Below are 26147 nucleotides of genomic sequence, written 5' to 3'. Positions count from 1 at the left end.
CGGAAACTCGTGTGTTACAAAAGGATTTCATTTTTTTGAACTTATTTGAACTCCATAGTTTTTCTGTGTTCAAAATGCACCATTCAAAGCCACATCATCAATTTTCAATCCTTTTTGACTTCATTTGTTATTTTTCATGCATTTATTGATTTTTTTTCAACTATAAGACCCTGAAATTGAAAAACACTACAAATGAACTCTGAAAAGGTTGAAAGTTGGCATGGTATCATCATTTCACCCATATAGCATGTGCAAGAAAATAGAGAGGGTTACGGCAAAAACTGGATGCACTTCGTGTACAAAACGGACAATCTCTTTCGAAGTATGAGGGTTTCATATGGAAACTCGTCTGTTACAAAGGGATTTAATTTTTTTAACTTGTTTGAACTCCATAGTTTTTCTGTGTTCAAAATACACCATTCAAAGCCACATCATAAATTTAGTACATATAGCTCTCATGAATAGATAAGTGACCAAATTAATAGAAGTTCATCATCACATTAAAAACAAAGTACATACATAGTTCTCATTGAACAACATATAGCTCTTGAGAGCATCTAGTTAAACCATAATTGAAACTATGTAAAACCTTTCAATGCAACAACAAATGCGATCATAATCACAACCAAGGTAAAAATTGATTCAATGACATAATGATACCAAGCCTCGGTATGAATGACATATTTTCTAATCTTTCAATCTTCAACCGCATTGCATCCATCTTGATCTTGTGATCATCGACGACATCCGCAACATGCAACTCCAATATCATCTTCTCCTCCTCAATTTTTTATTTTTTCCTTCAAGTAATTGTTTTCTTCTTCAACTAAATTTAACCTCTCGACAATAGGGTTGGTTGAAATTTCCGGTTCAACTACCTCCTACATAAATAAAATCTATGTCAACTTGATGGGCATAATTGTCATAAACAATAAATGAACCAAATAGTTATAAAAGATAATATATACCACATCTGAATCATAGTCAGGACGAGGGCCGACGGGGGCGGATACCAAAATCATCGCACTATATAATAACAAGCAATAATAAAATTAAGAAAATTAGACAAGTATCTATCTAAAGTAAGAATTTTTTCTTTCAGAAGAAGATAAGAACAAGAGGCTCACCATGGTGGTGCAGGCGACGAGATCGGCGCAGGCGATCGACGGTGGTGAAGACGGGGACGGGACGCGACGGATCGCTAAATCTAGACAAATCTCGGGAAAAATGGAGCTTGGAGGTCGAGCTTCGAGAGAAGAAAGCTTAACTAGCGTGGCTCGGGCATTTCATCGAACACCTCATGTGCATAGGAGGTGAGCTAGAGCACCCAAATGCCCTCTCCTCGCCGGCCAGAAAAAACAGAGCACCGTGGAGTGCTCTGCTACGGCGACGGAGTATGTATAGGCAACTCATTTGTCCCAGTTCGTGGCTGGAACTGGGACTAAAGCCCAGCCTTCTGTCCCGGTTCGAGCCAAGAATCATGACCAATGTTTGTGGGCCAGAAGCGAGGCCCATTGGTCCCGGTTCGTGCCTAGAACCGGGACAAATGGGTCCATACGAACCGGGACCAATGCCCACGAGCCCCGGCCGGCCCACTGGGCTCACGAACCGGGACAAATGCATCCATTGGTTCCGGTTCGTGACAGAACCGGGACTAATGGGCTGGCCAGGCCTGAACGAAAGTCCCCTTTTCTACTAGTGTTTGTTTGTAAATTTTTAATGATTTTCCAATAAAGCCCCCCCTCCACACCTCGTCAAGAACGAAAACTCCACATTGTAAATCCCTTGAGCCGCAACTAAGGCGAAATAGCAGCACACCAACCCCCCTCCCCCCCCCTAGCAACTACTCTGGTCAAAACCTCACCAAATGGATGGAACTTTATTTTCTTTTGGTATGTGAAATGCATTAGAAAATGTCATACTTGTCGTTGTGAATAAATTGAATCGTCGGTCCTTTAAACCTGGTAGCTATATATGTACAACAATTGGCAAATCATGAAAAGCGGATCACCGACCTTGGCAGCTGTTCACTTGTGGCCGAAATCTCTCCATGCCAGCCTAATTTGCCACAATAGTTGCCTCAACTTTGAACGTGAAGGAATTTTTTGAGGGAGGGCTTAGATGAGATACACCCTCTGTAAAGAAATATAAGGGTGTTAATTGATCTACCTGGCATTTTGCACCGTCAAAACACTCATGTTTTAGCCTTGGCCCCTTAGCAGTTTCTACCTGGCTCGCCACTGATTAGGTGTGTTGCATAATGCTTTTAGCAAAAAAAAATTGCAATATTAGTTTACGCAAAACACCTTGCCTTCCTTACTTTATGAAATGTTGTCCTCTTCTCTGAGATTTTAATTTCATTGTATTTACTATAAAAATTTAAAAGTACACGGTGAAAGTTAGTATAAAGAATGCTCTTATATTATGGGAAGGAGGGAGTAGTAGTTAAAATTTCACGGCCCGTAACAAAAAGGTACTTCATCTCTGTCCAAAAGGAGAGCTTTTACAAGGATGAGAGGGACTTAGACTAACGCTAAAAATACTACAACACTGCAACCATTTCACCGAAGTCTGAAACCATATAATACAGTTAGCTACTCTCTCTATCCCATAATATAATAGTGTTTTACACTGGTGGGAGTAGTATCTTAAGCCTCCGTGAATTTCTGAACGAAAGGGACAATAGAAAGAAAGGGGCAAATTAGAACGACATGTACTCCCTCCTTTTTTTTACTCCGTATATAAGATTTGATCAAACTCAAACTGCACAAAGTTTGACCAAATTTATATAAAAAAATATGAACATCTACAATACTAAAACTATATAGTATGAACATACGTTTCATGGTGCATCTGATAATATTGATTTCATATTGTGATTGTTTATATGTTTTAATATAAAGTTAGTTAAACTCTACAAAGCTTAACTTTGACGAAACCTTATATGCAGACTTAAAAAAACGGAGGGAGTACCTAGCTATCAGATTCCCGATGTGAAGTCCTCCTGGATCGAACAAGGTGCTCGGGAGTCCAGTCCGGCCAGCGCGCTCTCCCTTTGGAGTTGTTCCCCGTACGATCGTCGCAGGAGGTCGTATGAAGATGAGCATCCTTTCGACCCGGAGAGCTCGAGATGCCCATGCTTCGTCGACTTGGAGCATAGATTCTTCTTTCTCGGCTCCGAGACGACACGGATTGAAACATGCGATTGCAACACGTGCGGTGTAAGCGAGACGCCTGCACGCCGACGCAAAGCGCGGGGCCAGGCGTATCGTTATCGTGTCCGCCGGAAATATCTCACGGAGAAACAGCAGCTTCTGGCCCGTGCCGCCCATCGAGAGTTCGCGATCTCTGCACCCAACGCGCGCACGCACGAGGCACGACCGGCTTCACTTTCGTCACGAGCGGCCGCAGGACGACACGGGCGCCACCACCATCTCGTAGACCGACGCGAAAGCCGCCCGTAGCCACGGCCACGCGTCTCCGGCGCCCGTCTCTGTGATCTCAGGCGGCGGCGCGGCCAGCTGCTCCACGGCCTCCGCGTACGCTCCCTCCTCCCATTGGTCCAGCCCGGGCCCGGGCGCCTCGTCCCTGCTCAGCCCCCGCGGCACGTGCGGCGGCACCGACACGGGCAGCTCCTCGTAGTGGCCGCCGTCCGCGCCCGCGGGTCCGGCGCGCACGGCGGGCAGCAGTCACACAGCACCAGCTGCATTGCGACGTCGAGAGCGTCTCTCGTTGCTGCGACGCGAAACGAAGGAAAGATTTGATGAGCTTCTGAACAACTACGACGTTCCGACGACGGAATATGCTATATGTAGACTTGTACAAAGTCCGATACCAACACCGAGTCTACTTCTAGTTCTTAAAATATCCAGGATTAATTAGAAGCAAGTAACTGTCGATAAAAATTAGCAGGATTTAACTGTAAAGAAACAGGCCAAAAATAACTGCCAAAAGATCAGCATCAACTCGGATCCTTGTCCTAGACGTACAGTTGTAAACGGGCTTGCCTTTTTTTTCTTTTTGAACAAACAGATCTTATTAACGGGCTTGCCTTCAGCAGTTGGAAAATAAGATACTGTACAGTAGTAACCAAGGCTTAAACACTGAAGGCCAGCGCCTATTATTACCGCACATCATCGGGTCAAATCGGAGTATGTTTATGTATCTCACGAAAGTCATTAGGTTAACTGAGTGCAACTTATCATCACTCAAAATGTGTCCAGCAATACATCACTACCCCACTTTGGAAACCAAATTTGATGCAAAAGGTATCAGCTCCAGATTTGATGCAAAAAGCTCCTAGTTTCAGAAGAAAATGACGGCGGCCAGAGTGTAGGAAACATAGAGGTGTCCAATTTCAGGGGAGGTACATTTATGCATAAACATCTTGTAAGGCATCACCAAGGGCCGAATCAGCAAACTCGCATAGGGCTTGGCAGACCTGGCCCTGGATTTCCATGACACTATGCAGGCTTGTATTCAGGTCTGTCGAAAGCTGCTATGTTCTGTGGTTCACACTCCGGGCTGAAGAGCCGCACAAGCATGGCTGCCGTCGCGCTCGTGCCCATCGCTCCACAGGATGCCCACCTGAGACTCCTTGGAACCGTTATCCTTGGACCTAGATAATGAAACAGGGTCAGCAAAATACTTTCAGTTTTGAATTGCTTCGAGGGACCAACACCCAAAAGGTCAAAACTACTGCTAATGACAAGGCCAAAACTACAATCACAGTACTATATGGATACGGGAGCAATGAGATTTACATCCTTGATGGTAGTATTAACAAATATATGTTTCAAGATGAATAGACCAGATATTGAAACGGAAAATATGTGGATGGCCAGGAAGGATTACCATAGTGAAGGCGGCAAAGCACCCAGAAAGCAAGGCCACCACCAACTGAGAAGATACCAGCAGTGTGGCGCATCAGTCGGGAACACGGCTTTGACTCCGGCCGCATCACCTCTCCATCTGACCATCCCAGTAGCTGCCGTAGCGACATCACAGCCCTTTTATTTGGAGGCTCTGCTAGTTTGCTGGAGTTGACAAGAGGTTCAGCAGTTCGGACTTCAGAGCACACTTGCTTCCTGAAATTATTTGTAGTTAAATACCTTTTCCTTCCCAAGCAATTTCAAGAATGAAATGCAAAAAGCAAAAAGTAACAAATAATATTGGAGGATGTGATATCATTTTTAAAAGAGAAAAGTATATTTTTCGTCCCTCAATTCTTGACGGAGTCTAGATTTGGTCCCTCAACTCCAAAACCGGACAACTTGCACCCTTAATTTCTAAAACCGGACAAGATTCATCCCTGGTAACGGTTTTGACCGGTTTTGGTACTGTCCCACCCCGGTTTTGACCGTTCCGACTCAAATTTGGATACCTTTTCCAAGTCCACGTGATGTTTTCAAATTCGGTTATTTTTTCAAATACGTGAACCTTTTTAAAATTTTTGTACTTTTTTTAAATCTGCGTACTTTTTACAAATTCATGTACTTTTTCAAATATGCGTATTTTTTTAAAGTTCATTTAGTTTTTTAAGTTCATTTAATTTTTTAAAATTGATGTACACTTTCAAATTTGAGTACATTTTATTGAAAGAGTTCATGAATTTGAAAATTTTATGCGAACTTGAAAAAAGTACGCGGATATGGACTTCTTTTATGCAAAAATATGTGGATTTCAGAAATTGTTTCATCTTGAAACAAGTATGTGAATTTCAAACAAAGTTCATGGATTATAAATGGAACACGGATTTGAAAAAAATGCGGACTTTGAAAAGCATGTGGATTTGAAATAAGTATGCGAATTTCAAAAAAAGTTCATGGCTTTGAAAAATACTTGGATTTGATAAAATTACACAAACTTGGGAAAAATACGGGGATTTAGAAAAGGTACGTAAATGTTGAAAAAAGTATGTGAATTTTAGAATAGTTTGCTGATTTGAAAAAAGTATGTTTATTTTTGAAAAAAATATGTGACCTTGAAAAAACTATGCGGAGTTGAAAAGTGTATGTGGATTTCAAAAAGTTCACGGATATAAAAAAATTACAGGAATATGAGTGAGCACGGGTCAAAACCGGGGTGAGTCAACACCAAAACCGGTCAAAACCGAGTCCGGGGACGAACCTTGTCCGGTTTCGGTAGTTAGAGGTGCAAGTTGTCCGGTTTTGAAGTTGAGGGACCAAATCTAGACTTCACCAAGAGTTGAGGGACAAAAGGTATACTTTTCTCTTTTTAAAATGTAAAATCAGCTGCCTGATAGGATAATGAATGCAAATAGATTTATGCTCTGATTTGATTTCTCATGGATTATAATGAGTACACATCTACTCCCTCCGTCCCATAATATAAGAACGTTTTTGACACTAGACTAGTGTCAAAAACGTTCTTATATTATGGGACGGAGGGAGTATTTGCTTAGCACATAAAACTAAGAGAATTTCACAGCAGCTAATCAATTTAGATTTACAGTAACACACTACAAAGTAATATCCAACATCCATGCTCCAGAAGAATGAAGGGTGAGCTAGAATTGTGTGTTACCACTGTTGTACATTTTGGCCTTCAAAGGAAGTGGAAGTTCTACTTGTTCATGAAGTCTATTCTACAGAATAAACTGCCAAGTATGTGATCATCCATATGACTACATGTGATTAAGTGATTTTGAAGAGGAACGGGGACATATGAAGCAACATCCTATCACTACATTAGTTATCAGGGAGGACCAGTAGAGATTCGAGAACACAGCGTGGCAAACAGGTTAAAGCAGAAAAAAGATGAATACCGTGATAGGGAAGATTGGCATTAGTAGAACAAATGTCAAATTGTAGAACTGTAGATTTGACAAATGAGATGTATGATGCATAATTTGTCCTGGTCAAAACGCATATTTAATACAATAATATGCAAATCAAAGACATTTTGCCTTTTTGGCATAATGAAAGACATTCTGCCTTATTATTGTCTAAGTTGGACCTTAGGGGGTTGAATTCATCAGGACCAACTGCTGGGTTTGGACATGCTATTTTACCATATTCACTACTAAGTAATACATACACTGTTTTGGTCATTATGTTCAACCCACAATTCTCCATTCTATTGATAGACACCATGTAGGCTAGGATTAGTGGTACTTCACGATGTCGAATTCCTTTGGGCAATGTATGTTGGAAGTTGCATAACACGATCAGACAAACAACAGAGATTTATACCTTTATCATCATAATCTAATGCGGGTGAACCAAGATCACTCAAAGAACGGAGATGTCAACCCTACAAACCCCATGTCATCGACATGCCAAGACCACACAGCCACCAGATATATTCATCCTATTGGCCGTGTGAGACATTCATGCACTAACACAACAAGCCGACAGCCTGTGGCAAGCAGGGTGGACTTAAAGCGGGACGTGAGGTTTCAGTTGACCCCCCCAGTGCCATAGGAGAACAGGCTGCTATCAGAAAAGCAATCAAATCAATCTGCAGCAAACTTATGGATCGATCAGGATATCTCAGAGAAAAGGATAATTTTGGATTCAATGGTTCACTTTACAGAACAAAACACACTTAGAACACTAGAAGCAAGCTACCTAGGGCTTCAGTAATAGCAGACGAAAACAGCCTGGATGTATCTCCTCTTGCATTATGAGTAGGCGTGTGCATATGATAAATAATACAGTAACTAAAGTGAGGCACCAAACTTACAAACAAAAACTATGTCAATGTTTGTTATGCTGACAGCAAATACCATATTTATCGCACTAGTGAAGAGTGATGAACGGTACAGAGATTCTTAGTGCAAAGACAAATCAACAATTAACACGTATTGCAATGATCCTGGTCTATAGGACAGCTGACAGCAAACGAAACAGGAGATGGATCATGGATAACTTAATATAATTGTGCAATGAGACCAGTGGCGGAGCTAGCATTTGACACCAGGGTGGTCCGCCCCAATTATTTTTTTGATAAGCAATATGACATGTGAAAGTTCTAACTAATTACCAATATCACAAAGAAATAGATCAATATCACAATATGGACTTGCAAAAACACTAAAATCCTCAATTAAATCTCTGTTTTGCATTAAAAAGCCTACATAGTACATACTACATGGACCATAGTACATACCTTGAGAAGTTCAAAAAGACTATGTTTCTGGCTCACGCTTTTGCATTGCCATGAAGGTGTCAATTATATCATCTTCATTCACCTCGGAGAAAGCATCCCTCTCAATGTATGTGACTAGACAATCATCCAAAAGACTATCGCCCATCTTATTTCTCAACTTGCTCTTGACTAAACTCATGGCAGAAAAGGGAAGGAACAGATGGGTAGTTTGGTACTCCTTTCCAACTCTGTTTGAAAGCATGCGTAAATTACACGCCTTTCCAACAGTAGCTTAAGCTACTGGCCATTTGAGTGAAGATGCTGTGAGCATGAAACTAAATACACAACCTTATTACAGCCCCTCAATCCAATTAAGACCCATAATACAACATGAATTCTGTTTAATTAAGCATGGCTGGACCTGGACAGTAAGTTCAACATTCAGTTCAATACCTCAAAAGTACAAAACAAAATTAACAGTCTCAGATTTCTGATGCAACCATGAACCAGTGTAAGATGTCTGAATTAGCCTTTTCTTCTCAGTTTAGGATGTTGTCCTGTACCTTGTAACTAGTAATTACTCGGATCAAAAATTATATTACCACACAGGCAATGCACAACACAACAAACAGCAAGCAAACCCTAAATCAAAAATTGGGGAATTTGGGAATGGATGAACGGTACCTCAAATCAGGCCGAGCCGAGTGCCGTAGTGCGGACTGGGCGGCGCCGCCGGCTTGCAGGGGCGCCAGGCGGCCGGGACAGGGCAGGGTCGCGGCCGGGGGCGGTGGCAAGGCTGGCGCCGAGCGCCGGGCAGGGCGAGGGCGCAATGGGGAGGCAGGAGGCCAGGAGCAGAGGAGACTCCTGGGCGGCCGGCGACCGGCGTCCCGCGAGGCAGGCAGAGGCCGGGACGGGGGCGGCCGGCGGCTGGGTGTCGGGTAGAGGGCCAGCGCGCTGTATGCCTGTATGTGCGTGGTGCCTGGGGTTTGGCTGAGAGCGAGAGCGTTGGTTGTTTTGGGTCAAAGTGTTGTTGGGCCGTTTTTTTCCTTCTCTAGCCCATGTATATAGGTATAGGCCGGGTCAAAATCCCAGGGTGGGCCGCGGCCCACCCTGGCCACCCTGTAGCTCCGCCACTGAATGAGACTATATGCAAATAACAAAAGCAGTAAGACCACAAGGGCAATTAACTGTAGCATAGCTTTCAGCAGTACACTCGTACATTGGAGTGGATTTTGGAAACAAAAAAGAATCGCAGATTCCAAGTCTGTGGCAGGGTTCAATTTGCCTCTCAAACCAAGGGCTAAATAAATTTGGGAATAAAAACCAGGGTCAAGAAGTAAGCGCTTGTGCTATTCCCAAAAGTAAACATGGCTGGACTGCACAATTGTTACTATAATAATCTGAAATACAATGCCTAATGACCAGCAAAGTACTCCTCATCAGTACAAGGGCAGCACAGTATATTAATCTCCTCATCTTTGATCTCCATAGCATGAAATCGATAAGGAAAATGAGTGAGCCATCAAGACGCGATGGGGATTGGGGGTTCTTGGGGAAACTACCGTTGATCGAAGCCAAGTGGCGAGACGGCGGGGAACGCGTCGACGTGCTCGACGCCCCTACCGGCCGTAGAGGATACGGCGCCTGGCGCCCGACGCGGCGGAGTAGAGGAGGCGGTGGGAGGCGCGGCGGAGCAGAGGAGCGACCTAGTTTTTCTTCTGTTCCGTTTGTGTTCAGCCCGTCGGTCCTCGCTGGCTGGACTGGCTCGAACCTGGGCCCTGCTGCTCTCTACGCGTTGATGTGGGCTATTGGGCCGAGTTCCACTCACAACACATGGGAGGGACCATTTCACCGCGGACCCACGGGCCGATGCACTCCATTATTCCTTCCCAACGACGTCACGCTTCCCTTCCGTTTTTCTTTTTCTTTTGAGGATTGCCTCATTCCTTTTCGTAGGTACCTCAGCAGTCACCTGGTTCTGGCTAATCCTGGGTCGGACGCGACACGCTCCCAGCTGGGTCCAGTGTCTTTCCACCCGGACCCATGCGTCAGCGGGGCAACGGACCCCAAAAGGCAGCCTCTCCGCTCGAGAAAAGAAAACAAAAGCAATGCAGCCACTCCTCCTGCCCGCTAGCGCCACGCCACGCACGCAGTCTGGCCGAGTCCTATCCGCCGTATCCGGCACCCGATTCGACTCCACCCGAACCCCTAATCCCCCTCCCACCACCACCATGGCCTCCGCCGCGCCCTCCCGCTCCCGCTCCTCCTCCTCCGCCGACCAAGACGAGGAGGGCACCGACAGCGACGCCTCCAACGACTCCCCCCCACCCGCTGCCCAGCAGGCCCCGCCCCCACCGTTCCCCGACAGCTCGGCCCCGCCTCCTCCAGCCCCCGCCTTCACCGACCCAGCCGGCGCCGGTGCAGCTCCGCCGCCTCCGCCGCAGGGGGCGAGTGCGGCGGAGGACTCGCGGCGGCTGTTCCAGCGGCTGTGGACGGACGAGGAGGAGCTGCTCATCCTGCGCGGGTTCCTCGAGTTCACGTCGCGCCGGGGCACCGCCTTCGCGTCGCACCAGTACGACACGGGGCCCTTCTACGAGGAGATCCGCCGCAAGCTCTCCTTCGACTTCTCCAAGAACCAGCTCATCGAGAAGCTGCGCCGCCTCAAGAAGAAGTACCGCGTCTGCGCCACCCGCGTCGCCGCGCAGGGCGCCGCCTTCGCCTTCAAGAGCGCGCACGAGGGCGCCATCTACGACGTCGCGCGCCACATCTGGCGCCCGGCCTTCAAGCGCGACGGCGCCGGGGGCGACGCCTCGGACGAGGACGACATCAACCCCGCTGCAGCAGCAGCCGCCGCAGCGGCTGCCGCCGTCACGGAGCCGCCTGCTGCGGTCGAGGAGGGTGGCGGCGGAGGCGCGTCTGCGCACACCCCTCGGGGCAGGGGCCCGCGGCGTGGTGGAAGGAAGAGGGCGGCGCAAGAGATTGAGGCGCCCATCTTCCCTGCAACGCCTGCTCCGATGTTGACCGATGCGGCTCATGAGCCGGCTATCACGGCGTTCGAGAGTTCCGTGCCGGTGATTGCACAGCCACCTCCGGTGCCGGCAGCGCCATTGCCTCCTTATCCAGTGACAGCCAATGGCCCCACTGAAGCTGATGTCCGGAGCATCCTGTCACCGCTGCTCAAGGAGCTCATCAGCTCGGTTGCTGTTCCTGGGCAGACCGGACTAGGATTGGGCTTGGGCATGGAATTCGGGGGTGCTGATATTCTTGGCGCTGGTCTTGGGGTGGCTGGACTGAGCCCTCGGGCGCCCGGTGATGAGAAGTGGAGGCAGCAGCAGATCCTTGAGCTGGAGGTCTACCTCAAGAGGCTCGAGCTTGTCCGGGAGCAGGTCATGACGGCGCTACAAGAACTCAGGTCATCAGGAAGCTGATTACCTCATATGTGTGCTGTAAAACTCTCCGATTCGGAGGTAACATTTTTCTCTAAAGAGTAGTGAGTACTCCTTGTTTACTGTCAATGCGGCATTGGAAAAGGCATACATACAGAGTTCGTGGTGTGCTTCTCATTTATAGGCTCGGCCACTTGGGGTCGCTTAGTTGCATGTAGTAGTCATCATCATAAGGTTAGAGATGAACTTTGATCTGTAGATGGGATGATGATCAAAGTTTGTCATCCCTTGTAGCTCACTTTATTCTCTGATGCGGTCAGTCGTATAATTCGATAAATGCAGTGTAGGGTTTTGAATCTGGAGATTTGTAATGACCAAAGAATGAGAAGAGAGATGAAATTGAAAACAGTATGATCCTTCAAACTCATGTGATTTCGTTTTACCAGTGCATCCATCTTCTGTGGTAGTTCTCCTGTCATCCAGTTTGGGTCAATTCTGTCTGGATTAAGCCGTCTGCACACTGCACACTGCCTTATTTCAGCTCATTTTATTTTAAATAAGTTCCTTTTGATTTGCCCTTTCGCATAGGCGGAGTGAACTTTGAACCACCAATATAAATTCATAAGGTAACCATCAGTATCTACAAATAGAAATGCTGGCCGACATGAGCTTTTATTATACTTATACACTAGTAGTATATAGGCAGACTGAAGCATCAAACCGGAAGTAAGCCGTCGTGTCACAGAGGAAAAGGAATCATCACTGTACGAAAAGAGAACTCCAACGACACGGCCATACACACTCCTGCAGGACGACGATGACGAATCCACGGCTTACTGGATGCCGCATTCTCCTCCGCCTCCGCGTGACTGCTCCTCATAGCAGGCGTATCCCAGTGGCGGCGCCGGCGGCGCGCGCACGCCGTAGCCGTGGTAGCCATTGCTGTAGTAGTGGCAGCTGGGCAGGCCGCAGGGGCTGGAGTGGCAGCCCGGCGTGCAGCGGTACCCATAGCCGTACGACGGCGTCCCCTTGTTGCAGTCGTCGCAGCACGGCTCCTTGCAAGCCTTCTCGCACTTCTCTTCGCAGGCCTTCTCGTACTTCTCCTTCCAGGCCTTCTCGCAGGCCTCCTGGCAGGGGGTCTTCTTCTCCTTCGGCTTGTCGTCGTCCACGCTGACGACGGTCGCGGCGAAGCACGACTTCCTGAGCTTCTGCACGACGCGCACCGGGTCGACGGTGCCGACCACCGTCAGCGTGCACTTGTCCTGGTCAATGTCCATGGACTTGATCCCTGGAAATTTCATACATTTGGTAAAGAAGAAGATAGTGTGGGTTGGAACTTGGAAGGAAGATAGGTACCCTCGAGCTTGGCAACAATTGACATGATCTTGCTCTTGCACTTCTCGCCGATGAGATCAGCTCTGATCACGATCTTCTGCAGGTCATTCATTCACAAGTGAAAACACAAGCATTTAGTACAAAGTGTACACCTTTAGACATGTAAGCAAAACGGAAGAACATGGTCACTAATTACCTTGGACATTGTGATTTGTGAGCTAGCCGTGAACTTGGGGTGGGCGCAGTCTCGTCTGTGTGCAGAGAAAGACGCTTCCTGGAGTTGAAGTTGTGATGCAGAGCCTGTCTGCTTCCAGGCCGTTTATATAAGGTGGCAGTCAACTCTGCAACAAACATGTTGGCTGGACCGGGGCTTGGTCATACTCCTACGTAGGAGCACAGTCCTACTACTACTTGCGTTTAAGCTAATAATACAAGTATAACGAACTCCTTTCTTATTGCAAGATGTTGCAATTTGGAGTTAAACCGCGGTTCCTAGAACGCACTGCCTTTTGTTTCTTTGTGCTTCATCCGTACACTGGAAAGTGTCAAAGTCACTGGTTTAACAAGTCCCAACACGTTTGCGTTTCAATCATCACAAAGATGGGCAGGCATTCCGTGTATGTAGCCGGAGAAATCAGGGGACGATGCTGCAACTTGTGTGCAGTGGCAACGATGAGAATCAATCAAATCAACTCATATGCCAGTGCACCATTGGCCAGGACTTGGTCATGCGAATAGTTGTGCTTCTACTGGCTGAAAGATTGTTTTCTTAATATGGTTGTTGCACCATAGTTCCCGGTTCTAGTTTTGGTCCTTGTTACTCTGCACCAAACCTTGGATAAGTTCATAAGTGCATAACTAGCAAGAAAAACTTAAGGGCCTATTGAGTGTGGAGGATTTTCATAGGAAACACATAGGAACAAGGATCCCGAAGGAAAATTTCCTATAGATGCGTTCGGTTTGTAGGAAATGTGTATAGGAATTTCGTAGGAATATTATTCATTTCCTGTGTTTTTGGAGGAAATTACACATCCACTCAAAGCTCATTTTACGCGTAGGAACGAGGCGAGCCAATTCCTTAGGGTGGCAAGTACCATCCTATAAAATTCCTATACTAGTCCTAATTCCTACGTTATGAAATCCTCCAAACCGAATGACCCCTAAGGGTTTTTATCACTTTTGTCACTAGTTATGCCACACTATTCACTTTTGCCATTAAAATGTTTCACTGCTAAAAAATGCCCCTGGCTCCAATTCCTTAGGGTGGCAAGTACCATCCTATAAAATTCCTATACTAGTCCTAATTCCTACGTTATGAAATCCTTCAAACCGAATGACCCCTAAGGGTTTTTATCACTTTTGTCACTAGTTATGCCATACTATTCACTTTTGCCATTAAAATGTTTCATTGCTAAAAAATGCCCCTGGCTCCAATTCCTTAGGGTGGCAAGTACCATTCTATAAAATTCCTATACTAGTCCTAATTCCTACGTTATGAAATCCTCCAAACCGAATGACCCCTAAGGGTTTTTATCACTTTTGTCACTAGTTATGCCATACTATTCACTTTTGCCATTAAAATGTTTCACTGCTAAAAAATGCCATTGTTTCGTTAGAGCCACACTCAAAAATGTCATTTTCTCACGTTACCGTTAGTCAATGGCTCGTTAACCGCGCTAGATGACCGAAATGCCCCTGGCTCCATTTCCTTAGGGTGGCAAGTACCATTCTATAAAATTCCTATACTAGTCCTAATTCCTACGTTATGAAATCCTCCAAACCGAATGACCCCTAAGGGTTTTTATCACTTTTGTCACTAGTTATGCCATACTATTCACTTTTGCCATTAAAATGTTTCACTGCTAAAAAATGCCATTGTTTCGTTAGAGCCACACTCAAAAATGTCATTTTCTCACGTTACCGTTAGTCAATGGCTCGTTAACCGCGCTAGATGACCGAAATGCCCCTGGCTCCATTTCGAACCCCGGATGTAAAAAATAGGCAGTAGAGGGGTTCGAACCCCAGGCCTCTAGGAGGCGCTCGCACGGGCTAGCCACTACACCCAAGGTCATCAGTTAATTTATGAATGGAGATATGGTACATATCCTTACGTGACATCTTGGCATAGCTATTAAAAAACCAAGTAAACTCGAGTTGTACATGCAACAGCAGCAACAAATGGTTCTCCAAATTTCTCTGAAAAATAAATTTACCATGACACATGTACATAAGGTTGAAAACATCCAACACACAAGCAAACATAATGTTCATTTCCTGGATTTTCAGCACACAAAGTGTCTCAGGTTCACAAACATACATTAAGGCCGAATAACATCCACTTGCTAGTTTGAAGTAAAAGGTCCAAATTCAACATAAGGTTCAAAATAAACAGGTCCAGGTTCACAATCTTATAAGGTCACAATCACACAAATGTTCACATGTGCAGCCTCTTTTTGCTTCTTGTGTTTTGGGCAGGGTTGTCTGGCGATTTGTGTGCAACTCGGGTATGCATGGGAGATGCAACAGATCCACTTGTGGAACCTTCAGTTCTGGTTGAATGTTCATCTTCCTTGTTCTTCCTTTTATTGGTGTTCTTCTCTGTTTTCTTCTTCACACTTTTCCTTGAGCTGTATAGAAGTTGGTCATGTTGCAAAAAAATGGAAATATAAAGCATCAATTTTGTACAGAACATAGTCATAGCTTACATGTATTCAAATTCTTTAGGAAGTGAAAAGTAAAATTAGTCTTTGACGACTCAGATTATAAGACAGAATGTTGAAAATGCATGAATGTAGCAATGTAGCCATGGATGTTGAAATATAGAAAGCACGGGTTTTGGAGTTACCCCGCAGAACTTGGAACCACGGATGGCTGAAGGTCGCCTTCTCCAGCCACAAAAGGGGCATCTCCAGCATGTAGGTCAGCCTTATTTTCTCCAAATGCCGGGTCAACTGGATTTTTGCAAATTCTTGCTATGTGGCCGAAGCCTCCGCAACGCTTGCACTTCCTTCCTAGGGCCAAGGCCAGCACCTTCAGCACTAGATTTGATTCTAGTCTTCCACAGTCGTCCTTTTGGCCTCCTCAACACTGGAGCTTGTAGTTTGAAGCCAGGGTCAACAATGCCCCATTGTTGCTTGCCTACCATTGCAGGTATGTTGTCTGCATACGCAACCTTGTATTTTGCAACGGAGTAGAACTCATGTACATAAGGTTCAATTTCTGATACCGGACCTCTTAGTGAAGTAATGAAATATAGAGCATGGATACATGGCAAACCCTTGACTTGCCATTGCCTGCAGCTACATGTTTCCTTGGCTATGTCAACAGGGTACCTCCATTCCCTATTTTCTTTGTCGACTGCAGTAATTTCTGCCTCGACATCACTGCGTCTAACTACCTTCATCTTCAGTCCTGGAAAGAACACCAAATATTAAACATTTAATTTAGTTCGTTATGACATTAGTCGGTTGAAAGAGCAGAAGATGTTTGTTTACCTTTGGATTTGGCATGTAGTGCCTTTATCACACTTGGTATTATGAGATGGCCAAGCCATTTTTCTAATGCTATCCTCATCCACAAATCAAACTTCTCCATTATCATTTGCCTAATCTTGTCCAACATGTCAACAATAAGAAGAGCCTTTAATTTTCCTGACTTTGCTATTAAATAACTCTGCGAGGTTGTTATTGACATAGTCAACCTTGAAGATTTCATTGAACTTGCTTCTATACCATATTTTTGTGTGGTGTTCAGCCATATATTTTTGAACACTCTTCTTAGCAAGGATCTGCTTCATATGCCAATTGTGCTTCCTAGAACTGTAAGTGAAGCTTGCTGGCCAAAGGTTATCATCAAAGACCTTGCGCTTGAATTTTTTTTCCAAAATTTGCAACAAGATGCCTCATACACTCCCAATGTTCCATTCCAGGCCACACTTGTTCTACTGCTGTCTCTAAACCTTTACAAGCGTCGGTGTGTATGACTAGTCCTTCAGGATGCCCAATAAGATTACATAGATTTTGAAGAAACCAAGCCGAACTATCTGATGATTCTATCTCTATCACCCCGTAGGTGTGACGCCCGGATAATTAAGCTACAGTGAAACTCCGCTAATGATGCCACGTCACCTCGGTTACTGTTGATAAACCCGCGTAGTTCGAAACCCAGTTCAAAATTCAAATTTAAAATAAAGGCAGACAATAAAAGTTTTCAAATATTAAAACCAAATGCTTGGGTGGATTCAAATAAATCATGAATAATTATGATGGAGAAACCACACTTATATAAAATCTTTAAATACTCTAAAATGAATAAAACAGTAGTCAAAACAATTATTGAAATGCCTTTTATAATTAATAAAATGTTAAACTATTCTATTTAGGTGTTAGACTTTTTATTGCAGTGGGTTTAGTGGTAGTACTAAGTTAGGGATCATTCTTGTATTTTAACTAACTAAAATAAAATGAGGAACAAGATAAAACAGAAAAGATATAAATAAAAAAAACAGAAAGCTAATAAAAAGAAAGAGCCTCCCCTCCCGGGCCAAACGGCCCAGCTGGCCGACCAGGCCGGCCCACGCGGCCCCTTCACCCCGTGGCCTATAGGCCACCCCACCCCACCCCGACCAAAACCCTAACGCCCCACTCGCCCCCCCCACTCGCTCCCACTCCCCCTCTCCTGATCCGATCTGGATCGGGATCGATCCCCGCAGCTCGGCCCCGGCGCCGGCAATCTCCCGTCACCGCCCTGTACTCCTCGCCCCTCCTCTCCGTCGCCTAACCGCCTCCCCAGCGCCACGGTGCCGCCCCGTCGTCCTCGTCTCCTCGTCGCCAACGCCGTCGACGCACGCCGCCGCCTCGGCCTCGTCTCCTCCCCGTCGATGCCGTCCCCGTCCCCCTCCACCACGGTCCTCCCCGACCTCCATCGAGCACGCTGCCCGTTCCCTACGCACCCCGGTGAGGACCCCGGTCCTCCTGCACCCCGTCCCCTCTCGCCGGTGCTTGGCCCCGCCTCCTTGGCCGCACCCCGCCGGCGCTCGCGCCGCGCGCCCCCCCTTTCCCCGTACGCCCCGCGCCCGAGCTCCGGACGGGCTCGCGTCTGCCGCGCCCGTCGCCGTGAGCCCCGCCTCTCGCCCACGGCCTCTACTCCGCCGCTCGCTGCACGCTGTTCCGCGCCGCTCGCCCGCCCTTGGCGCCGCGCCTTGCGCCGCCTGCACCGCGCCTCGTGCCCCCCCTGCTGCAGCCCTGCCGCGCGCTCATGCGCGCCCGCCCACACGAGGCCGTGCTCGCCGCCGCTCGCTCACCGGCCGGCCCGTGCTGGCCTCGCCCACGCCGGCCTGGCGACCTGCCAGGTCCGCCGCCCACGCCCGCTTGCCCCTGGGCATGCGCCCGAACGGGGCGCGCCCGTGAACCGTCGCCCGCGCCCTGTATGGCCTCTGTGCCACAGACAAACGGGGCCCACCCCCTGTGAACGAAAACAAAATAATAATATTAATAATAATACTAATTAAATTAATTTAAAAAAGGAATTAATAAATAATAATTAAAATTGATTAAAATGATAATTAATTAATTAATTAATTAAAGAATTAATTAAATTAATTAATCCTGATTAGATTAATCTAATTACTAGTTAACTTAATTAACCCCTGATTAGCCTAATCAGTCAATGACCAGTGGGACCCACACGTCAGCGACCCAGTCAACACCTCTGTTGACTGCTGATGTCATGCTGACGTCATGATGACGTCAGCAAACACTGTTTGGATAATGTTGAATTAAATTAATTAAATAAATTCTAAAAATGATTTAAACTTTAGAAAATCAATATAAAATAAACCGTAGCCCGGATGGAAAAACTTTGTACATGAAAGTTTCTCAAAACGACGAGACGAATTCGGATACGCAGCCCGTTCGTCCGCCACGCATCCCTAGCATAGCAAACACGCAACTTCCCCCTTCCGGTTCATCTGTCCGAAAACGCGAAACACCGGGAATACTTTCCCGGATGTTTCCCCCTTCACCGGTACCCCCTCGTACCGCGTTAGGGCACACCTAGCATCACGTTTTGTCATGTCATGCATCATTATGCATCTGTTTGCATTATATTTATTATTTCTTCCCCCTCTTCTCTCGCTAGACACCGAGACCGACGCCGCTGCTACCCAGTACGACTACGGTGTTGATGACCCCTCTCTCTTGCCAGAGCAACCAGGCAAGCCCCCCCTTTGATCACCAGATATCGCCTACTCTTCTCTATACTGCTTGCATTAGAGTAGTGTAGCATGTTACTGCTTCCCGTTAATCCTATACTGATGCATAGCCTGTCCTTGCTAATATTGTTGTTACCCTTACCGGCAATCCTAATGCTTAGTATAGGATGCTAGTTTATCATCAGTGGCCCTACATCCTTGTCCGTCTGCCATGCTATACTATCGGGCCGTGATCACTCGGGAGTTGATCACGGGTATATACTATATACTTTATACATGATACATGTGGTGGCTAAAGACGGGTCGGCTTGAGGAGCACCCGCGAGTGGATCTTTGAGGCGGAGCGACAGGGCAGGTTCCGACCACCTAGGAGAGAGGTGGGCCTGGCCCTGGTCGACGTTCGCGGATACTTAACACGCTTAACGAGATCTGGATATTTAATTTGAGTCTGGCCATTTGGTCTATACGCACTAACCATCTACGCGGGAGTAGTTATGGGTATCCCGGCGTCGTGGTATCAGCCGAAGCCTTCGTGACGTCAGCGACTGAGTGGCGCGCGCCGGATTGGACTGGAACGCCACTAGGCAAGGTCTGCTTTTGGCCGCGTACGCAACGTGCAGGTGTGCTAAGGGCGATGGGCCCAGACCCCTGTGCGCATAGGTTTAGACCGGCGTGCTGACCTCTCTGTTGTGCCTAGGTGGGGCTGCGACGTGTTGATCTTCCGAGGCCGGGCATGACCCAGGAAAGTGTGTCCGGCCAAATGGGATCGAGCGTGTTGGGGAATGTGGTGCACCCCTGCAGGGAAGTTAATCTATTCGAATAGCCGTGATCTTCGGTAACAGGACGATTTGGAGTTGTACCTTGACCTTATGACAACTAGAACCGGATACTTAATAAAACACACCCTTCCAAGTGCCAGATACAACCGGTGATCGCTCTCTCACAGGGCGACGAGGGGAGGATCATCGGTTAGGATTATGCTATGCGATGCTACTTGGAGGTCTTCAGTCTACTCTCTTCTACATGCTGCAAGACGGAGGCTGCCAGAAGCGTAGTCTTCGAAAGGACTAGCTATCCCCCTCTTATTCCGGCATTCTGCAGTTCAGTCCACATATGATAGCCTTATTCCAGTTGATACCAATGCATACATATGTAGTGTAGCTCCTTGCTTGCGAGTACTTTGGATGAGTACTCACGGTTGCTTTCTCCCTCTTTCCCCCCTATCCCTTCTACCTGGTTGTCGCAACCAGTTGTTGGAGCCCAGGAGCCAGACGCCACCGTCGACGATGACTCCTACTACACCGGAGGTGCCTACTACTACGTGATGCCCGCTGACGATGACCAGGAGTAGTTAGGAGGATCCTAGGCAGGAGGCCTGCGCCTCTTTCGATCTGTATCCCAGTTTGTGCTAGCCTTCTTAAGGCAAACTTGTTTAACTTATGTCTATACTCAGATATTGTTGCTTTCGCTGACTCGTCTATGATCGAGTTCTTGTATTCGAGCCCTCGAGGCCCCTGGCTTGTAATATGATGCTTGTATGACTTATTTTATTTGTAGAGTTGTGTTGTGATATCTTCCCATGAGTCCTTGATCTTGATCGTACACATTTGCGTGCATGATTAGTGTACGGTCAAATCGGGGGTGTCACAAGTTGGTATCAGAGCCGACTGCCTGTAGGAAATTCCCCTTCCACACTCCTTGGCCGAAGTCGAGTCTAGACATTGCAAAAACTTTTACTAACTTGGCTGTGTGCCTTACGGGCCCACGTCGCCATCGGGTGGTACTAGGATCTTTTACTCCTCGACCTTTACTCTGGGACTCTGAACTCTCTTCTACTCGGGTTAAACGAATTTACTAACTCTGACACTAGGATCCCGTTACGACATTCACCCCAAAGTTGGATAAGCCCTAGTTATTCTTTAGAGTAGTACTTGAACATTATCCACATTGTCATTTGACTCCTGTGGAAACATCTTTGTTTTCAGATGGAACCCACGTGGCAGGTCGTGTGCCACACGACGGCCATTGGTGCCTCAGGATCACCTGCTGTGTTGGTTGAGATGATGACCTATCTGGGTTATCACTGGCACCCTGAGTACACCGTCTATGAGGAGTACCAGGACTTCAACCAGGAGCAGTACCGTGCCATCGTCCACCTCTACTCTCGAGAGTATGACTCCGCTACTGTGCTGCACACCGCTTATGGTGTTGGTGTGACCATCGATATGGCGGTCCACGATGCTGCTTATGCTGCTCTGACACGTCTCCGTGGAGAGTATCAGGAGTTGGACACCTCCCCCTTCAGGCACATTGCTATCGCATCCGATGTTGGCGCGGAGGGATACTACACTGCTGCCTACTCCACTGTTACCCGAGAGCCCTTCTACCATCAGAACCTGGTTCTGCATGCTGATGGGCTGGACCGAGCTAACCGAGCTCTTCGCCACGAGTTGTACACCACTCGTCAGCACCTCTACCGTGCTCTGACGATGATGCACCCCTTCGTCGGATCTGGGGAGCTGTCGCGTTCTGCTATCTACCCAGCCAGGACCGTGATGCCCCAGGGTGTCGGTTGGCCAGAGGTGGGAGGCTACTCTCCCGCACTTGGTCCTCTTCTGCCACTTGAGCGTCAGGTTCTGCACCAGAGTACCCGCGGACCCCAGGTTGCCGACGTGGTGTACCCGATGCCACACTACCAGCTTTCAGGCTACAGCTACCTCCGCAGTACCGCGTGGGACTGATGTAGACTTGCTTGTTAGTGTTAGATGCATTCGCCGCGAGCCTGCGTGCCGCCTATGATGTCTTAGCCTATGTACTGAACACTGTGTAACGAACTCTATGCATGATCTCTTTTGTAAGATATGCCGACTACTATGTAGTATCTATCGTGCTGCTTTCGTTGTGCATGTTCCATCATGAATGATTTTTGTTTTTGCAAATTTCTCAATGCTGAACTACCCCTGTTAAATATTAGCAGGATGGTTAGACCAGGTGGTCGTGGTCGTGGTGGCAACGCCCCACCACCGCCTGAGTACATGACTGGTATGATCCAATAGCTTGAGATGAATCGCCAGTTCATGGAGAATATGATGGCTCAGTTTCCTCGCCCCAATATGAACCAGCAGCCAACCCCAGTAACTCTGCAGGATTTCATGCGCCTGAACCCAACTGTGTACCGCAGCTCAACTCAGCCTCTGGATGCTGATGACTGGCTCCGAGACATCACCTATGAGATGGAGTCTGCTGATGTAGCCCCTGCCAGCTATGTCACCTTTGCTTCCTTCTTCCTGAAAGGACCCGCAGCTCAATGGTGGGACAGCCACAGGCGTACTCTGCCAGCTGGAATAATCATCACCTGGCCAGACTTCCAAGCTGCCTTCCGTGCTTGCTTCATTCCTCAGGGAGTTATGGACCGGAAGAAGCGTGAGTTCCGCAACCTCACCCAAGGCAACAAAACTGTGGAAGCTTATCAGCGGGAGTTTCTGGACTTGTCCCGCTATGCTGAAGAGGACATTGCAACTGATGCACGCAGACAGGAGAAGTTCCGGGATGGCCTTCAAGCTGACATCAAACTCGCACTTCTAGTGCATGACTTTGCTGATTTCGCCACTCTGGTGAACAAATCCATCAATGTCGAAACTGGTCTGCAGGAATACCAGAGCTCTCACAAGCGCAGCCGTGACACGGGCTCATCTTCGGGCCCGTCCTCGCAGAAGCGCAAGATATGGATTCCCAACAGCATGTACCAGCCAAGTGCACCTGCCCCAAGGCAGTCCTATGCTGCACCTCGTCTGCCTACGGCTCCAACTAGGCAGCCAAGGCTTCCAGCTCCACCACCCCAAGCTCCTGTTCCTACTCCCGAGAATGGTTTGTGCTTCAGGTGTGGACAACCAGGGCACCGTGCTAGGGAATGCAACCAGAAACAGAATCAACTGGCCCTTCCAGCAACTGGCCGTGGAAACAACCAGCCCCGCAACAACAATGCCAAGACTTATGGTCACATTCATGCCAACCATGTTGATCTGAACGAAGCCCAAGACCAGCCTGCTACCGTGATGGGTACACTCCTCGTAAACTCAGTACCTGCATCTGTTTTATTCGATTCAGGGGCATCGCATTCATTCATGTCAGAAGATTTTGCATACAAGCATGACGTTAAATGTGAGGAGATGAACACTTCGGTATTGGTAAAAACCCCCGTGGGACAATGTCAAACCTCACTGGTTGGCATCGATGTCCCCGTGGAAATCGAAGGGCTGGAATTCTATGCCTCTCCCATTATCCTGAAGTCGTCTAACATCGACCTCATTCTGGGAATGGATTGGTTGAAAGCGCATACTGCTTCTATAGTTTGCGCCACTAAGGTCGTCCATCTGCTACACCCTTCTGACGAAATAATAGCTTACCAAGCTCATCTAGTTCAGAACGCCGAGGCACGACTTTATGCCTTGAATGCGTTGAACGTTGCACCACTCGAGGGCATTGAAAACATTCCCATCATTCGTGAATTCCAAGACGTCTTCCCAGAAGAACTTCCAGGGATTCCCCCTGCTAGAGCTGTCGAGTTCATCATCGACTTGAAACCCGGCACCACCCCTATAGCTAAACGACCCTATAAGATGCCGCCGCATGAACTCATCGAGCTTAAGGAGGAAATCGACAAATCTCTTGTCAAAGGTTTCATTCGCCCAAGTTGCTCTCCTTGGGGAGCACCTTCTCTCTTTGTTAAGAAGAAGGATGGGACAAACCGATTAGTCCAAGACTACCGTCCTATAAACCAAGCTACCATTCAGAATAAATACCCACTTCCTCGGATCAATGATCTTTATGATCAGCTGGCTGGCTCATCAGTGTTCTCCAAACTCGACTTGAGGTTGGGTTACCACCAGATCCGTGTTCGTGAAGAGGACATCCCAAAAACCGCCTTCGTGACTCGGTATGGGTCATACGAGTACACCGTCATGTCATTCGGCTTAACGAATGCTCCCGCCACCTTCTCTCGTCTGATGAATTATATATTCATGGATTACCTCGACAAGTTCGTCGTGGTTTATCTGGACGATATCCTTGTATTTTCCAAGAACGAGGAAGAACATGCTGGACATCTGCGTCTTGTGCTGGAGAAGCTTCGAGAACATCAACTGTATGCTAAGTATTCCAAGTGTGAATTCTGGCTCCCCGAGGTAACCTATCTTGGGCATGTCATCTCCAAGGATGGTATTGCCGTCAACCCTGAACGAGTTCAGGCTATTCTCGATTGGACTCCTCCGAAGAATGTCAAGCAAGTCCAAAGTTTTCTCGGTCTCGCCAGCTATTGTCGTCGATTCGTCGAGAACTTCTCCAAGATTGCCAGGCCTCTGACTAATCTGTTGCATAAGGGTGTCAAGTTTGACTGGACAGACAAGTGTCAGGAAAGTTTCCAGGCGCTCAAAGACAAGTTGACTTCTGCCCCCGTACTTGCTCCACCTGATACTAAGAAGGACTTCGTCATTTACTGCGACGCTTCCCGTCAAGGATTAGGCTGTGACCTAATGCAAGAGCGCAGAGTGATTGCTTATGCCTCTCGTCAACTGCGCCCTCACGAAGAAAACTACCCAGTTCATGACCTCGAGCTTGCTGCTGTCATTCATGCACTGAAGCAGTGGCGACATTACCTTCTCGGTAATCATTGCGAGATCTTCACCGACCATCAAAGTCTGAAGTATCTGTTTACTCAGCCAGATTTAAACCTACGTCAGCAAAGATGGATGGAGACTGTTGCAGACTTTGATGTGGGTATATCCTATACCCCCGGCAAGGCTAATGTAATGGCTGATGCCTTGAGCCGCAAGTCTTACTGTAACCACCTCCAGGTTCACAAAGTTCACCCATCGCTTGTTGAAGAATTTAGAGGGCTGAACCTCCATATTGTTCCTCCGGGATCACTCGCTCCCCCTCCCGAAGATTTCCCCAAACGGAACCTCCATGTTGTTTCCAAGGGTTCTCTCAATACCCTGGTTGCGAAACCAGATCTTGTGGACACCATCAAATGGATATAGAAATGTGACGATGAAGTCCTCAAGATTAAGCGCGACCTCAAAAAAAGAAAGCCCTCATTCTTCACTGTTGCTGACGATGGCGCCTTGTATTTCAAAGGCCGCCTAGTGGTACCATGTTCGAAGAAAAACCTGGATAAGACTAAAAGGGTTATGCAAGAAGCCCATGATACGCCTCTGTCCATCCATCCTGGTAGTACAAAGATGTACCAGGATATTCGTCAAAGATTTTGGTGGTCTAATATGAAGCAGGACATTGCTCGTTATGTTGCTGAGTGTGATGCTTGTCGCCGAATCAAAGCAGAGCATCAAAGGCCTGCTGGAACTCTGCAACCTATCTCTATTCCTGAATGGAAATGGGACCATGTTGAGATGGACTTCGTCACTAGATTTCCCAAATTGCAGAAAGGTAATGATGCTATTCTTGTCGTCATTGATCGGCTTTCCAAAGTTGCCCATTTCCTGGCGGTCAAAGAGACAATCAATGCTAGTCAGCTTGCTACTCTCTACATGGCCAGAATTGTTTCACTTCACGGTATCCCACTGGTTATCAGCTCAGACCGTGGCAGCTTATTCACTTCAAGGTTTTGGGCGAGTTTCCAAGAAGCTATGGGGACTCATCTGTCGTTCAGTACCGCGTTCCATCCTCAGTCGCAAGGACAGGTTGAACGTGTCAACCAAGTTCTCGAAGACATGCTTCGAGCTTGTGTAATCTCATTCGGCAAGAAATGGGAGGAATCTCTTCCATATGCCGAGTTCTCTTATAATAATAGCTATCAAGCTAGTCTGAAGATGTCCCCCTTCGAAGTGCTATATGGACGAAAGTGTCGAACCCCTCTGAACTGGTCAGAAACTGGGGAGCGTCCACTCTTCGGTCTGGATATTATCCAATAGGCCGAAGAACAAGTTCGCATTATTCGCGAGAATCTCAAGACTGCTCAGTCACGTCAGAAAAGTCAGTATGACCGTCATCACCAAGACATGGTCTATCAACCTGGCGAAAAGGCTTATCTTCGAGTTACACCAATGAAGGGTGCTCACCGCTTCGGGATCAAGGGCAAGCTAGCT

General features: G+C 47.3%; 3 protein-coding genes and 1 long non-coding RNA gene across 6 annotated transcripts; 1 reads left to right on the top strand and 3 right to left on the bottom strand.

The window, feature by feature from the left end:
* Positions 1 to 477: 477 nt before the first annotated feature.
* Positions 478 to 1805, bottom strand: LOC147979125 (uncharacterized). The gene is made up of 3 exons (XR_015618544.1): positions 1128 to 1805; positions 969 to 1026; positions 478 to 881 (listed from the first exon to the last, which is right to left on the bottom strand). It is a non-coding gene; the product is annotated as an uncharacterized LOC147979125 (long non-coding RNA).
* Positions 1806 to 4086: 2281 nt separating this feature from the next.
* Positions 4087 to 9850, bottom strand: LOC125543597 (uncharacterized). Of its 3 annotated transcripts, XM_048706986.2 has the most exons (4): positions 8797 to 8920; positions 8134 to 8360; positions 4855 to 5087; positions 4087 to 4618 (listed from the first exon to the last, which is right to left on the bottom strand). In XM_048706986.2, the coding sequence occupies exons 3-4, from the start codon at positions 5000 to 5002 to the stop codon at positions 4464 to 4466; spliced, it is 303 nt and encodes a 100-aa protein (XP_048562943.1). In that variant the 5' UTR covers positions 5003 to 5087; positions 8134 to 8360; positions 8797 to 8920; the 3' UTR covers positions 4087 to 4463. The 3 variants fall into 3 exon arrangements, with proteins under 3 accessions (XP_048562943.1, XP_048562942.1, XP_048562941.1); XM_048706985.2 differs by lacking the exons at positions 8134 to 8360; positions 8797 to 8920 and adding an exon at positions 9675 to 9850; XM_048706984.2 differs by lacking the exon at positions 8134 to 8360 and having other exon boundaries at positions 8797 to 9175.
* Positions 9851 to 10170: 320 nt separating this feature from the next.
* LOC125543595 (putative transcription factor At5g28040) lies at positions 10171 to 11948 on the top strand. The gene has a single exon (XM_048706982.2). It carries the CDS (start codon positions 10221 to 10223, stop codon positions 11538 to 11540), a length of 1320 nt encoding a protein of 439 aa, XP_048562939.2. The 5' UTR covers positions 10171 to 10220; the 3' UTR covers positions 11541 to 11948.
* Positions 11949 to 12092: 144 nt separating this feature from the next.
* LOC125527640 (uncharacterized) lies at positions 12093 to 13152 on the bottom strand. The gene is made up of 3 exons (XM_048692151.2): positions 13030 to 13152; positions 12855 to 12930; positions 12093 to 12786 (listed from the first exon to the last, which is right to left on the bottom strand). Exons 1-3 carry the CDS (start codon positions 13036 to 13038, stop codon positions 12332 to 12334), a joined length of 540 nt encoding a protein of 179 aa, XP_048548108.1. The 5' UTR covers positions 13039 to 13152; the 3' UTR covers positions 12093 to 12331.
* Positions 13153 to 26147: the final 12995 nt, after the last annotated feature.

This window comes from Triticum urartu, chromosome 3A, assembly GCF_056163025.1.
Source record: "Triticum urartu cultivar PI428250 chromosome 3A, HENAU_Tu73, whole genome shotgun sequence".
Taxonomy (NCBI): Eukaryota; Viridiplantae; Streptophyta; class Magnoliopsida; order Poales; family Poaceae; genus Triticum; species Triticum urartu.
The sequence above is the reverse complement of the archived record's forward strand: the minus strand, read 5'-3'. Positions and strand labels throughout refer to the sequence as shown.

Bases quoted from the DNA above. Each gene is read 5' to 3' on its own strand.
- LOC125543597 (XM_048706985.2), bottom strand. From the start codon at position 5,002: ATGTCGCTACGGCAGCTACTGGGATGGTCAGATGGAGAGGTGATGCGG. The intron at 4,619-4,854 runs GTAATCCTTCCT...TTCATTATCTAG, and splicing joins GCTTTGCCGCCTTCACTATG to GTCCAAGGATAACGGTTCCA.
- LOC125543595 (XM_048706982.2), top strand. From the start codon at position 10,221: ATGCAGCCACTCCTCCTGCCCGCTAGCGCCACGCCACGCACGCAGTCT.
- LOC125527640 (XM_048692151.2), bottom strand. The intron at 12,787-12,854 runs GTACCTATCTTC...TGAAATTTCCAG, and splicing joins AATTGTTGCCAAGCTCGAGG to GGATCAAGTCCATGGACATT.